The following is a 14,137-nucleotide window of genomic DNA, read 5'->3' as shown; positions in this document are numbered from 1 at the left end:
CATCTCACCTCTTCTTTTTCCACCCCACCTCACATATCCTCCAAAAGACAATATAAATAAACAAATAAAAGGTTAGAAAATCCCAAATCCAAAGCTGAACCCAGAAAGCTACTGTCAAAGGAAAGAAAGAAGAAAGAAAGAAAGAAAGAAAGAAGAAAAGAAATGCTCTCCCCTTTTGTTAGGTTTGGCAGAGGGATCTAGAATCGGAACTGTCAGGGACAGAATGGATGGCTCTATAATGTCCATACAACATGAACACATCGCCGGCCTCTGCAGCAGTGACACTCTACAAAGCGGTGCGTGCTAAATTAATTGGGGGCATAAGAACAGATGCTCTCCAACAAATGGTCGAGGAATACCAGGCCAGGGTCTAATGCAGAGAGTACTCAGGCCTCTTGACCTACTGGCCTACCATTTAGGTCACTGAACCTACATCTAATTAACTTAATAACCAGGAGCTCTGAGGTACTGTGCATCATGTGAAGGAGTCTGCATGAATATTATATTAAAAAAAAAAAAGAAGATGCATGCTAAAAGTCATTATTTTTTTTTAAATTTTTTTTTCAATGTTTTTATTTATTTTTGGGACAGAGAGAGACAGAGCATGAACGGGGGAGGGGCAGAGAGAGAGGGAGACACAGAATCAGAAACAGGCTCCAGGCTCTGAGCCATCAGCCCAGAGCCCGACGCGGGGCTCGAACTCACGGACCGCGAGATGGTGACCTGGCTGAAGTCGGACGCTTAACCGACTGCGCCACCCAGGCGCCCCAAAAGTCATTATTAAACAGGAGATTCCATTCAACGGACTAGTGGTCTGGACACTTGGATGCCTGGCCAAAGCTTCTAAGTCAATGCCATGATCTCAGTGGCCAGTAGACAATGGCCAAGCCATGGAGACATAAACGGATGAGTCGGGGTTGTCAATTATAACATGGAAACGGCCCCTGTCTAAATTTAACAGAGAAGGAATTGACTAAACTAATATTAGCTCTCAGAATCACCACAAAGATGGGAAAATTGCGGCTTGAAAATCACTAGAAACCAAAGGGTGTTTCGACATACTCAGGCACAAGACCCTCAGTCAGTATCTCACCCCAGGAAAAGTCTGGTGGGGCCTCCGCTTCCCGGGGAAAACTAGCCTCCCAGATGCTCCTATTACCGGCCCCTGGTGTGGCTGCCTCTAATATGAATTCTCTACTCCTGCTCCTTTGTGGCACTTGACACAAGAAGTGCTTTCTGATTCGGAGGAAGCATCAGATTGCTCCCGCGTAGCCAAGTACCGGGGTCCTAAATGCCAGAGCTCAGAAAAGAGGTGATGGCTTTTCACTTCCTGTCAACGCAAGGAGGCTCTGACCTCTTCTCCCAAACGTGCCCTGGGAAACTCCCCAAATTTCCAGGGGGTTGGGTTCCGAAATCAAACCAATACAAAAACCCATCTACATCTTGCAAAATAATAATAATAATAACAATAATAGTAAAGTCTTGCTTATTTCCAGGCAGTTTTACTCGGGGAGTGTGTTTGTCAGGGCAGCGGGTAGGTTTTGGGTGGGGAGGGACTCCAGACTGCCTCTTTAACAACCATGAACTTGAAAGAGAACCCGAGCTTCCCGCTTAGCGCTCAGGTAGACGACGCTGGAGCTCTCAACCTGGGCTCAAAACAGCTACTTAACCGTTTGTCAGACTGTTAGTAGGTGTCAGGACTGCTCCTCCAGAGACACCCACATGACATTGCATCAGCAGTCCCTCCAGGGAAACCACCTGACACTTTTAATGAAAGCCCTGGGGTGACTCCACAGCAGGGCAGAGACACGGCCGGTCCTGTGCAGGCACAGGTGGGCTGGAGCTGTGGCCCCCTCTCTCTTGAGCCAGCACACTCTTAGCTGTCCCAGCTAATGAGGAACAGACTTCCTTCCAGAAACTGGGAACTTCAGTTATGCGTCTCCAAGGAACATACCGCACCAACCCTCCGAAGGTAATTCCGTCAAAGCTCATTAAAACGCTGCATTTGTTAATATTACAGTATAAACAGGGGCGCCTGGGTGGCGCAGTCGGTCAAGCGTCCGACTTCAGCCAGGTCACGATCTCGCGGTCCGGGAGTTCGAGCCCTGCATCGGGCTCCGGGCTGATGGCTCAGAGCCTGGAGCCTGCTTCCGACTCTGTGTCTCCCGCTCTCTCTGCCCCTCCCCCGTTCATGCTCTGTCTCTCTCTGTCCCAAAAATAAATTAAAAACGTTGAAAAAAAAATTTTTTTAAATATTACAGTATAAACAGGCAGAGAGGAGGAAGAAGAAACAAGGACATAAACACATTTATGGAGTAGTTCATCTATCCTTTCTGGGTTGCTTTCCTTCCCTAACAAGTTTCCGGATATCTGGGGGCTTTCGGTGAAATTTCCATCATGAATGTATTTATCGGGGAGAAAAAAGTGATCTCCCGTAATACGTGAAACTTCCAGATGTTCTCCCAATGGCACTGGGCACACACACCAGGCAAACTGACGTACACACACTTGCGACAGCGCTTCTTGCTTTTTGCTCCACCTGGCTGCACAGGTAAAACACCTAGATGACCTCTTCTACATCCAGACACACGTCACCTCGACACGGTCCCGCCACTGACGACTCAGTTGCATGGTACTCCTCTAGAACCCTGCGCTCAAAAGTTTTCAACACCACTCGGCAATCCATTTATAGCCCTGGAATGGCAAGCAGGGGGTTCTCATTTAAATAACTTCACCTTTCTATCGGGTGCGGAAGTTGAACGGCAAGTAATAAATGTGTTTTAGAGGTCCCATCGTTCACGTGACATTTACTAAGCCCCCACTCTGCTCCTGGCACTTGGGAACCAGGCCCCGATGCACCAGAGACCGCCAAGTCCTTACCTTTAAGGGACTCTCAGAATAATCTCTGCTTTTCAGCAAATGTCACCCTTTCCGTGAAAGCTTCCCTCCTGCTCCCTGCCAGGAGATAGACTTGTCCAGTTTCTGATCTGCGACTGTGTATTTTCCTTACACGTCTCACATTCCACGTCTGTGCATTCCTGTTCCGTATTTAGTCTTGTGTTTCACTGAACGGGGCTGATGCAGGCACACCCAAGGCACGCAGTCCCTGCCATCCCCTGCGAGGAATGTCCCGATGCAGGGACAGATGCAGGGATTCCTGGCTCCTGGTGGCAGGTGTTAGATGGAGGGAGCCACCAGGCTCCTTCCGCTCTGGGCAAATAACCGTGCTTTAGGCAGGTCCGCATTCAGTCCTCACATCAAGAGGTGCGGAACTGGTGCCATTTGTGCAGAAGAGGAACCGCAAGTTCAGAGAAATTTAACGTGGTTGGTCAAAGTCCAGAAAGATTTCATAGTGGAAATGAATCTCCTTTGAAATGTTTATTTATTTGTTGGGGCAGGGGGCGGGGTGCAGAGAGAAAGGGAGAGAGAGCATTCCAAGCAGCCTCTAGGCTCAGCATGGAGCCCGACGCGGGGCTCCATCTCATGACCGTGCGATCAGGCCCTGAGCCAAAATCAAGAGTCGGATGCTTAACCACCTGAGCCACCCAGGCGCTCCAGAGTGGGAATGAATCTTGAAGCCAACATTTAGGAGGAGGCTTAATTTGGCTGGCAGAAATGCATAGGTTGGGTGCCGGGGTGGCTCAGTCGGTTAGGCATCTGACTTCAGCTCAGGTCATGACATTGCGGCTCGTGAGTTCGAGCCCCACATCGGGCTCTGTGATGACAGCTCAGAGCCTGGAGCCTGCTTTGGATTCTGCGTCTCCCTCTCTCTCTGCCCCTCCCCCACTCATGCTCTGTCTCTCTCCCTCTCTCTCTCTCTCTCTCTCTTTCTCTCTCTCAAAAATAAATAAACATTAAAAAAATTGAAAAAAAAAGAAATGGATAGGTTAATCTTGAGAAAGAAACAGATGAGAGCCTTAAATTTATTAACAAGATAGACACACAGATACAGATAATAAATAAATATTAACAATATTAATTAATAATATTAGTAAATAAATATAAATGGTGGCAATCAGGATATGTAAGATGTGGGTGGATAAATGCAGAGATTAACTTGAAGCCTTGAAGGCCATGACTAGTACTTTTCACTTAAATTCATTTCTTGTTTCTCATCTAGCAGCCAGGAGCCACCACAGACTCATCAGTACAAGGGACAGGATTAGAAGGAAGGGTTTCTAGAGGACGATCCTTCCTGAAGTTAAGGGTAAAGCATCATGGCTCAGAAGGGGAAGCCCACAGAGCCATGCCAGAGTAAATTGCCATAAACCCTCCCTTCACGCCTTGTTTCCAAACATATGCATATAAACCTTACCACTGCATACTGGTACAAAGCGCTCATCTTAAAAACTTCTTCTCTGACAATTTACCCCACACGATCCATCCGGATCTACCCTCTATTCCCAAACCCTATTATCGAGGTTGATGTGTCTTTCCCCCCACCCCTGACCAGCGCACAGAGATGTGGGGCTCGGATATGCTTCCTATTCTGCATGTGGAATGACCTTTCCCTGCAATGCTCTCCCAACCCTTGGTCCTAACCAAAACACGAAGGCCAACTCACCTCCAAGACCTAGTTCAAGATGCATCATCTTCATAGAACTTTCTCTGCAACCTGAGGCTCCACGGCGCCTCCCCTTTCCCCCCAACCCCTATGATGATTAACTTGAAAATTATGACGCTTCACTGCATGGTGCACCTGCTCCTTTATCCGACAAATACTCTATGATCCCGGCAACGTAAACAACACTGTGCTACGAGCCGAGAGGGGTTTTCAAAGAAGAAACGCTGATCTCTGTTGGTGCTGGGTCTAACTTTCCAAGTACGTCCTGCCTCCCTGAGTGGGTTGCAAGCTTTTCGAATCCAAAGAAAGGCCTCGGTGGAGTCACACAGGTGACCACGTCCTTACGTCACTGCTGCGGACATCCAGAGCATGGCACAGACGGGTCTATATTAGGGCTGCGAGATCCGCAGAGGAAGAGAAGGACTCAATTTTGCTGAAATGTTATTTAACTAAATTTGCACGTTTCTACTATTCTAGCACAAACACAGAAAACATACAAGAAATAGTGACGTAAGAATTTTTCCTTCTTCTGACTCCATTCCCCTGTCACTAGTCAAGTTTGAAAAAAAAAAACCCACCAGCACCGTCTACTCCATTTGCCTAACATCTCCCTCTTTCCACTGTTGCACCCTGAAAATCCTCCAGGCACGTGATTTCTTGCAGGTCTGGGGAAAACGCTGGAGGCTCTGGAACATGCTGTTCCCTGGTTTGAAAACGCTTTCCTTTTACCTCTGCCGTGCTAACTCATCTCTGACATCCTTGCTAAAACATCGCAGGAACACCAGGCAGGTGTCCTTTTAATGAACCTTGGCATCCTGTTCTTGACCTTAGGAGTACAACTGTCATTACAACTGACCCGTGAACAACACACGTTTGAAACGTGCAGGTACACTCCTAGGTGGATTTTTTTTTTTTAAATAGATAATACAGTATCATACTGCAAATGAATTTTCTCTTCCATGGTTTTCTTAATAACATTTTCTATTGGAAAAATACAGTATATAATACATATAACATACACGTATGTGTTACTCAGCTCTTTGTGTTATCAAAAAGGCTTCAGGTCAACAGTAGGCTATGAGTGCTTAAAAGTTACATGCCGGGACGCTTGGGTGGCTCAGTCTCTTAAGCGTCCGACTTCAGCTCAGGTCATGATCTCACGGTTTGGGAGTTCAAGCCCCCCCCCCCCTCCCGCCACCCCATCCCACATTGGGCTCTCTGCTCTCAGCACAGAGCCTGCTTCAGATCCTGTCTCCCTCTCTCTCTGACCCTCCCTGCTTCATGTTCTCTCTCAAAAAATAAACAAACATTAAAAAATTAAGAGTTAAATTCCAATTTTTGCCCATTTTGACCATATAGACTCTCAATGCTCCTACCCCCGCCCCTTACTGTTCAAGTATCAACTGTGGATCCTGCTGGTTTAATTAGCCGCTTCACGTGGGAGCGAGGGTCAATGCCTATTCCCTGAGACATCCCCAGAGCCTACCACAGCCTCTCCCATAGAGCAGGTATGTTTGCTGAAAAAATTCATTAATTACTAAGAACCCAACTAATAAGATCCAAGTGACTCCTTTGTTAATTCGCAGGCCAAAAGCGCACTGAGTTCATTCGCTCTCAAGGTCCTACTAATTTAAACACTGCTAAATATTACACATACTTCCAAACGCTGCGCCGACGAGAGTCCCATGTTCTTTGGCAGACTATTAAAGCAGATGGCGAGCCAAAGACAGATTTATATAGTTTTTGATGTGTTTTTAAAAAGTTGGTCTTGATTTGAGCCCAGCTATCCAATAGTTCTCAAGGAAATTAAAAGCATTCAATCACTATTGTTAAGGCTTTTAGAAATTGCAATTACAGTCGTCCCTTTGAAAATAGGGCATCTTTCAGAGGAGAGGTATTGCTATGGATACAACTTCAAACAGACAATGAAAACAAACCAGAAAATGGACAGGTGACTTAAAATTCCCAGTGAACGGTAACTGTAAGACTCTTTTCCTCCGATACAAGCAGTCATGTTTTGAAGAAAACAAAAAACAATCAAAAAAATTCATAGTCAATGTAATAATTTATAGAAACTACTCAAAAGTCATGATTGCAGCATATGGCTGGAATATTTCTACTCTACAGTGTGGGATCTAAATGAAGTGTTTTGGTCAATAGTTTTTCAGAATAGCGCTCTTGTATGTAACAAAAAAAACTGATGAGCCCCGCAAAAGTATTTTATATTGATAAAACTGTTATTCAGATTATCAAAATGTGAAGGCGAGCACTAAAGTGGCTTAAGTATTAAACCAGTATTAAGAATTTTCCTACCAGGAAACACTTTTTTTTTTTTCTTTACTTTTATCAGGCAGCAGAAACAGAACCAAAAGAAAAAACATTTTAGACCGGTAACTAGATTTCTCAAAGTGTTCGCTGAAAAGCCAAGTGCAATGAGAAATCCTGGTATTTCTGACGTTATTTGATAGAAAATTATAAACAAAATATTAAGACAATAATCTTTGGACTTCTCCACATCAATGATAATCTACTCAAATAGATTTAATGAAAAATGGAAATAGTATTTATTGAACATGCAATATGTGTCAGGCACGTTCATGTAGGTTTTCATTAACCCTCAAAATATCCGCGGGGAAGGGGACCTAAGGCCAGTATGTGGTAGAACCAAGATTTAAAATAGTTCTCCATTTCTGCGTCTGTCTTACACCATCATAGATATGGATTAGAATGAAAGCAGCTACCATAAAAATAAAGAGTAAAAAAATGGGGACTGAGTTCCATCTTTGACGAGTAAGTCATTGCATTGAACACCGATTGACTTAACCCCTGAGTCACGATCTCTTAAGGCTCATTCACTGAATGAATGGAGAACTCTACCCCAGGCAGGAGAGATGATCCCTGTGTGTGGAACAACAGACCAAGAGCTCCTCCTAATGGCACTGGGAACTGGAAACACCACCCAGATTTTGAGCAAGGTCTTCATTCACTTCCATGATACCTGCTGCCCCCTACAGGCAACTCTGAGAAAGGCTGAGCCACCAAGTTCCTTAAGGGTGTGTCTGAGGTACAGTAGGTACTCAATGAATATTTCTTGAAGGTCACTAGATCCGCCACCAAGCTGACTTAGTTGACACAAGTCTTGAAAGCAACTGGGAAGCTATACTGGGCTCCTTGGAAAGAAGGTGGGGATTTGGGAATTACATGTATCTTTGTTCTCCTGGATCAGGTGCTACTGGGGACCCTATCCTGCTTATTTATCAAATGAAGCTACTTCACAATAACAAATATATATATATATATATATATATATATATATATATATATGGCAGTTGTCTTATCACCACTGGCAACAGAGAAAGGGTCCACGTGGCAACCCTACTGCCAAGAAGTCACGAAGATCCAGACATATTTGAAAGCTGTTTGCCTCTGATGGGTGGGTTTTGTAGGGCAAAATGTGCCAAAGAAGTTGCAAGGATGCAAGAAAAGTCCCCGGAGAACAAGTAACTCTAGGGTGTGAGCCAAGATGGTATTTCCGGTTTGTTCCTTCGTCGTCTCTCGATAGACACCTCCCCAGGTTCTCATCATGGCGGACAGATCATTACCATGACAGGAACGCGAAGACTTAAGATAGGATTGTGCCACAAAGAGGAGAGATACTGAGATCTGTATTCCATTACATTGTCACATTATTTATTGTCATTCTACAAGGAGGTGGGCTTGCCACGCTGCTCCGCATGATCTTTTGCTACCGTTGGCTTGGTGAGGTAAAGAAAACTCTCCTACGTTTCTACAACCCCCATTTTATGCCCAGAATTCTTAATGGGTAGGGGCACCTTGGCAGTGGTAACAGGGTAGAAGAATGAAGCAGAGGGAGACCGAACAATAGCCAGTCTTACCGCTAGAAGATTCCCTGGGGGAAAGGATGTCAACATATAAGAATTATTGTAAAGAATAAAGAGGAGGCTTAATTAACAGGAAGGAAGACGTGTGAAACCCACATCTTGATTCGGAGAATATAAGAGTCATCGACTAGGTGTTGAATTTGGCAGGTACCTTCTTTATGTGCATGGTAGTTATGATGGCTTCAATACAGAAACATGGAAGCAACCCCTTAATGTTAAAATCTAGCAGGTTTCCCACCATAGTCTACCAATTATAAGGCTCTCCAGAACAATCCTCCCGATGTGTGCTGAACATATAGTAAACAGTTTCCCACTTTTCAGTGGTTGCTCTCTCAATAGGTAGGTTAAGCATTGTCGTTTGTACCGAAATACAAACCTGATGAGAAAAGGCTCAGTTCTTTAACAATTTTTCTATTTGTCTGTCGCCTACATCATTATCCTTCATGATACAAACTCTGTTTTTTTTCCCCACGGTATTAACTCATGAATCTGTTGTAGCCCCGGGCAAAGCCCTCTCTGAGGGCTTTACCATAGAGGGAACCTGTTGCACACATCATTTCTCAGCTCTGTCCTGAACAAAATCTTCCTCTCACTTCATTAGAATGTGGGTTACTTTCTTCTCAAAACAGCTGAGTTTTAAGACTGGCAGCAGCTGAGTGGCATATGTGGGTCTCATTAAGCATTACCGACAGCTAGCCTCACCTTGAGTCTCAAAGTACAATTTATCATCTGTTTCGTGAATCAAGGCTATGGCCTGCTTTACTACAGAAGTAATAGCATCAGAATGGACAACCTATTACTTAAAAATGTTAGGTTACGTTGGACTCAAGGGGTTTGTGAGACAAACTCTTTAATAAAAATATCTGACAGGCTCTTCTATTAGAATGACTGCTTATGGCCATCCACATCTAATATTGGCTGTAGAGAACATTAAAATGTCTTTCACCAATTTTAGACGGACCGACTGCAAGAGAAGATACATTACTCCGGATTTTTTAAGCGTCGTCTCACTTATATACAAACAAACGCCAGACATAAAAAAAAAAAAAATACCAAGCTACCTATAAATTCAAACATATGAGCGTTGAATCGGTTCCATCACACAACAGAATGGCATATTTATAAAAGAATGTGTGAATTCAAAACTAATAAATATCTTTTTTATCCATTAGAGCACTGAAGCCTTTATCTTTTGTAAATATCTTAATACTGGTGATATACGTAAGTTTACATTATTAATATCTTCTAACACATTTGGAAAGGTACACTTTTTTTTTTCTTCATTTAAAAAGCACATTTTTACTTCTCATTTGGAAAAAAATTCACTTTAGTGATTAGGCTTGTGTGTAGATAGTATACACACATATGTATATACATATACGTATATATACAAAGTTATATAAAGTATATATATATTATGTATATCATATATACATCTACTATTTCAATGTTCTAAAATATTAGCAAAGTAATGGGGATTTAATGTCTCCAAAGTTTAATTTCTTCTCATGACTCCATAATTATATTAGGCTGTATTTTTCTGATTAGATAATCACAACACCAATAACCACTAAAAGAGACTATCATACTTTGATCGCAGTGGCAATGCGCGGTTAATATTTTCTTTTTTGAAGTCCTCCTTGCTAAGACAGAGATCACTTCCAAATGGGCAAACCGTTGACAAGAAGGCTTACCAAGTGCCTTCATCGCCCTTCTAGGACATGTACTCTGTACTCTGCGGACTCTTAACAATAACCTCCATACACAATACTACCAAGATCTCTCCCTGAACGTTAGCTTTATCAATGTTCTCCCGGAATCTTCTGTAAAACAAACTTAAAGCATCCGTTATTGTGGTTATTCAGTATTGTTTGTAAGAAAAAAAGAATGATCAAAAAGTAGGGAACAGAAGTAGGAAGGTAGGAAAGTTCCCTTTTGTACTGTCTAAAATGAGAACGCCCCTGGTTATTCAGAGTAAATACATTTCTTTTTTTATTTGCAGGAGTGAATGCTTTGTTTCCGGAGCCACTGCCATAGAACTGCTCATTTATAAAGTACAGCAGGCTGGAAAAGGCTGGGCATGGGGTATAATTGGTTACCTATTTCTTAAATGTTTCTGGTACTGACAATCTTGGGTATACATACCTCTTCTGATTCACCAGCAGACAGCGTTTTTCACCGCATAGCAATTGAATTGGTAACAATAATAACAGATAATGTGTGAGTCCCCACCATATGATACAGACGCTAACCTCTTGCAGGTATTAATGACATCGCTATTGCTACCTCCCTGCAGTCTGAATTCATTTCTTTTCTTCATATAGAAAATTTGCTTTACAACTCTCTGCATTAGGTCCACTTTGTTGCCCTAAAGCAACATCCTGGTTGAGAATAGACCAGAGGATTCACTCAGGAGCCTGCCAGCCAATAAAGAACACAGACTGTGAAATTTGGTTCTAAAAATAAAGATCAATATGGTCTAAAGACATGTTTAGCTAATGACAAGGAACTTTGCTTCAATTCCGAGTGATAATTTTCCCATAAATAATACAGAGACAGTGAAACATCAGGGCATTTAGTCAAACCACACAGCATGACTGGATTTGTAACCACCGCTTTTTGTGACTGGAATCTTCTGGTACTTGTCTTCAGCCACTCCAAAACTATCTACGAGAATCCTGACTATAAAGAAAATGACAAAATGACAACATTTCTCCCCAAAATTATTCTTCTGAAAAGAGAGTTTTGCTTTGTCTCCTGGCTTTTTTTTTTTTTTTTTTTTTTTTTTTTTTTTTAGGTTCCTCTCTTATTCACTTTAATAGTCAAAATACTGTTTGGAAAAGCGACATTGACTTGAAACACCTCCGTAAATACTAGTTTGGGGGGATGCAGAAAGGGTACCTGTCAGGACGGGTGAAATTAAGGAGGTTTTAAAAATGTGTTTCCACATACGGCTGCGGTTGTAAACAAGACTTTAAAAAAAAAAAACCTTTTTTTAAAAGAAAAACTTTTAATGCATTGCCGTTAGTTCCTACAGATTCAAAAACACACAACTACAGACAGAATTTCTGAAAATATTGTTCTAAGGCACGAATGAGTTCTTGTGTTTGCAACAACATTTCCTGAGACATCAGCAATCATAGATTCAGAAAGTACTATATTGAAACATTCAGACTGAAGGGAAAATAATCGGCTCCGGAAAACTAGTAGATGCTCTAAATGTAGTGATGCTCTAAATGTAGTGATCATTAAACGACTAATGTCAAAGGCACATGTGAAATGGGTGAATTGAGTGTTTTCATAAACTGGAAAAGTTTTAAAGAAAGGAAAGTTTGGGGCGCCTGGATGGCTCAGTTGGTTAAGCGTCCGACTTCGGCTCAGGTCATGATCTCACAGTTCATGAGTCTGAACTCTCACGTCGGGCTCTGTGCTGACGGCTCAGAGCCTGGAGCCTGCTTTGGACTCTGTGTCTCCTCTCTCTCTGCCCCTCCCCCGCTTGTGCTCTGTCTCTGTCTCTCTCTCTTTCAAATATAAACAAACATTAATTAAAAAAAAAAAATAGAGGTGCCTGGGTGGCTCGGTTAAGTGTAGGACTTCAGCTCAGGTCACGACCTCGTGGCTCGTGAGTTCGAGCCCCATGTCAGGCTCTGGGCTGATGGCTCGGAGCCTGGAGCCTGTTTCCGATTCTGTGTCTCCCTCTCTCTCTGCCCCTCCCCGTTCATGCTCTGTCTCTCTCTGTCCCAAAAATAAATAAACGTTGAAAAAAAAATAAAAAAATAAAATAAATGAAAAAAATAATAAATAAATAAATAAATAAATAAATAAATAAATAAATAAAAGTTCAAGTTCGTGGGGCACATGGGTGGCTCAGTCAGTTGGGTGCCTGACTTCAGCTCAGGTCATGATCTGTGAGTTCAGGCCCCATGTTGGGCTCTGTGCTGACAGCTCGGAGCCTGGAGCCTGCTTTAGGTTCTGTGTCTCCCTCTCTCTCTGCCCCTCCCCTGCTCATGCTCTGTCTCTCTCTCTCTTGCTCTCAAATATAAACAAACATTAAAAAAAAAAAGTTAAAAGTTCAAGTTCAAGAAGTACCAAGAGAAATTGCGTATAAGACCACGTCAACTGCAACGTGGTCCCATGGCCGAGACTTTGGCTACTGTTTCTGAGAAGCACCAGCTAGACGCACAACCAGGTTTAAGTTTACCAACCACCACATCCTCTTACATTGTGAAGGACAAAATGCTTCCAGAACAGAGCACGGCAAGGAGTGAAGGCAGGGGGTCGGATCTGTCTTCTGAGGTACTCTAGTCAAAATTTCTCAGAAATTTAATAAATAAAGCAATGGCACTAATCATCCACGAAAATATTTGAAAGCCAAATAAATGGACTGGTATGTTACCTAACCATAAGAAAATTATTTGAGGGGTGCCTGGGTGGCTCAGTCGATTAAGCATCCGACTTCGGCTCCGGTCATGATCTCACTGTTCGTGAGTTCGAGCCCCGCGTCGGGCTCTGTGCTGACAGCTCAGAGCCTGGAGCCTGTTTCAGATTCTGTGTCTCCCTCTCTCTCTGCCCCTCCCCCACGTGCGCTCTGTCTCCCTCTGTCTCAAAAATAAACATTAAAAAAAATTTTTTTTAAAGAAAGACAATTATTTGAAAAAAAAACGATTTTGTGAAAAAGGTTAAGTGGAAAAAAACCTGCTTAAATGCATCTTTTTTTTTCTTCTATTACTCTATTTGGGTTTTTTGTTTGTTTGTTTTCAAATGTTTTATTTAAGGTCTAGTTAGGGACCGCAGAGTGTTACCTTGATTTCAGGAGTAGAATCCCGTGATTCATCCCTTCCATACAACACTCAGTGCTCATCACAGCAAGTGCCCTCCTTAATATACGAAAGAGCATAATGGCTGTGTGTATACGCTTTCGCTCATGAAGACATTTAGTTTTATCATTATTTTTTTTCTTTAGTTTTTAAGTTGATTTATTGATGCGAGATAGACAGCATGAGTGGGGGAGGGGCAGAGACGGAGACACAGAATCCGAAGCAGGCGCCGGGCTCTGAGCTCTCATCACAGAGCCCGACGCGGGGCCTGAACTCCCGAGACCAGCAGATCATGACCTGAGCCGCAGTCGGACGCTTAACCAACTGAGCCACCCAGGCGCCCCATGAAGACATTTTGCTTTGTCATCGGATCACTTCAGAGCGGGAAATAAACAAAAATGAAAATGAATTAAAAATGTTTATACCTGAGAAATCCGCTGCTAAGAGATCTACTGCCTTTAAGACCTTCACTTGTAAAATGCCGACGTCCTTCATATCTTTCAGGGAATTCTGTAAGCACTAAGGGGGAGCAAAGTAGATTATGCATGAGAATGACTTTCTAGTATACTATTTAATGCCATCAAGTCCTACAGAAGTACATTCTAGATTTATCATCACCTTTCTCGTGCAAAGCTTAGAAAAGTTCCAAAGTGCATTATGTCAATGGGGCAGGTAGGCATTCATAGCAACCGATTAAAAGGGACTTCAGAATAAACCAATTATAACACACACACAATCTACTCTTAACATCGCCCCCACTGATGGCACGGGTATCCCAAAATGTGGTACATCTCTCTTTCTTTTTTCATTTTTCATTCTCTTCTTCCCCTTCTTTCTCTTGATTAAAAGTTTTA

At 42.8% G+C, this 14,137-nt stretch overlaps 1 protein-coding gene across 8 annotated transcripts in view; it reads right to left on the bottom strand.

Annotated features, from left to right (window-relative positions):
• MCTP2 (multiple C2 and transmembrane domain containing 2) overlaps positions 1 to 14,137 on the bottom strand; it is a 239,124-nt gene that overhangs the window by 97,229 nt on the left and 127,758 nt on the right. For all 8 annotated transcript variants that reach the window (XM_047862403.1, XM_047862406.1, XM_047862404.1 and 5 more), the window contains one exon: positions 13,709 to 13,802. In XM_047862403.1, coding sequence (XP_047718359.1) covers positions 13,709 to 13,802 — 94 coding nt within the window. The remainder of the gene's footprint in view (positions 1 to 13,708; positions 13,803 to 14,137) is intronic.

This window comes from Prionailurus viverrinus, chromosome B3, assembly GCF_022837055.1.
Source record: "Prionailurus viverrinus isolate Anna chromosome B3, UM_Priviv_1.0, whole genome shotgun sequence".
NCBI lineage: Eukaryota > Metazoa > Chordata > Mammalia > Carnivora > Felidae > Prionailurus > Prionailurus viverrinus.
Note: the sequence above shows the minus strand (reverse complement) of the source record. Positions and strands in the feature narration are given on the sequence as shown.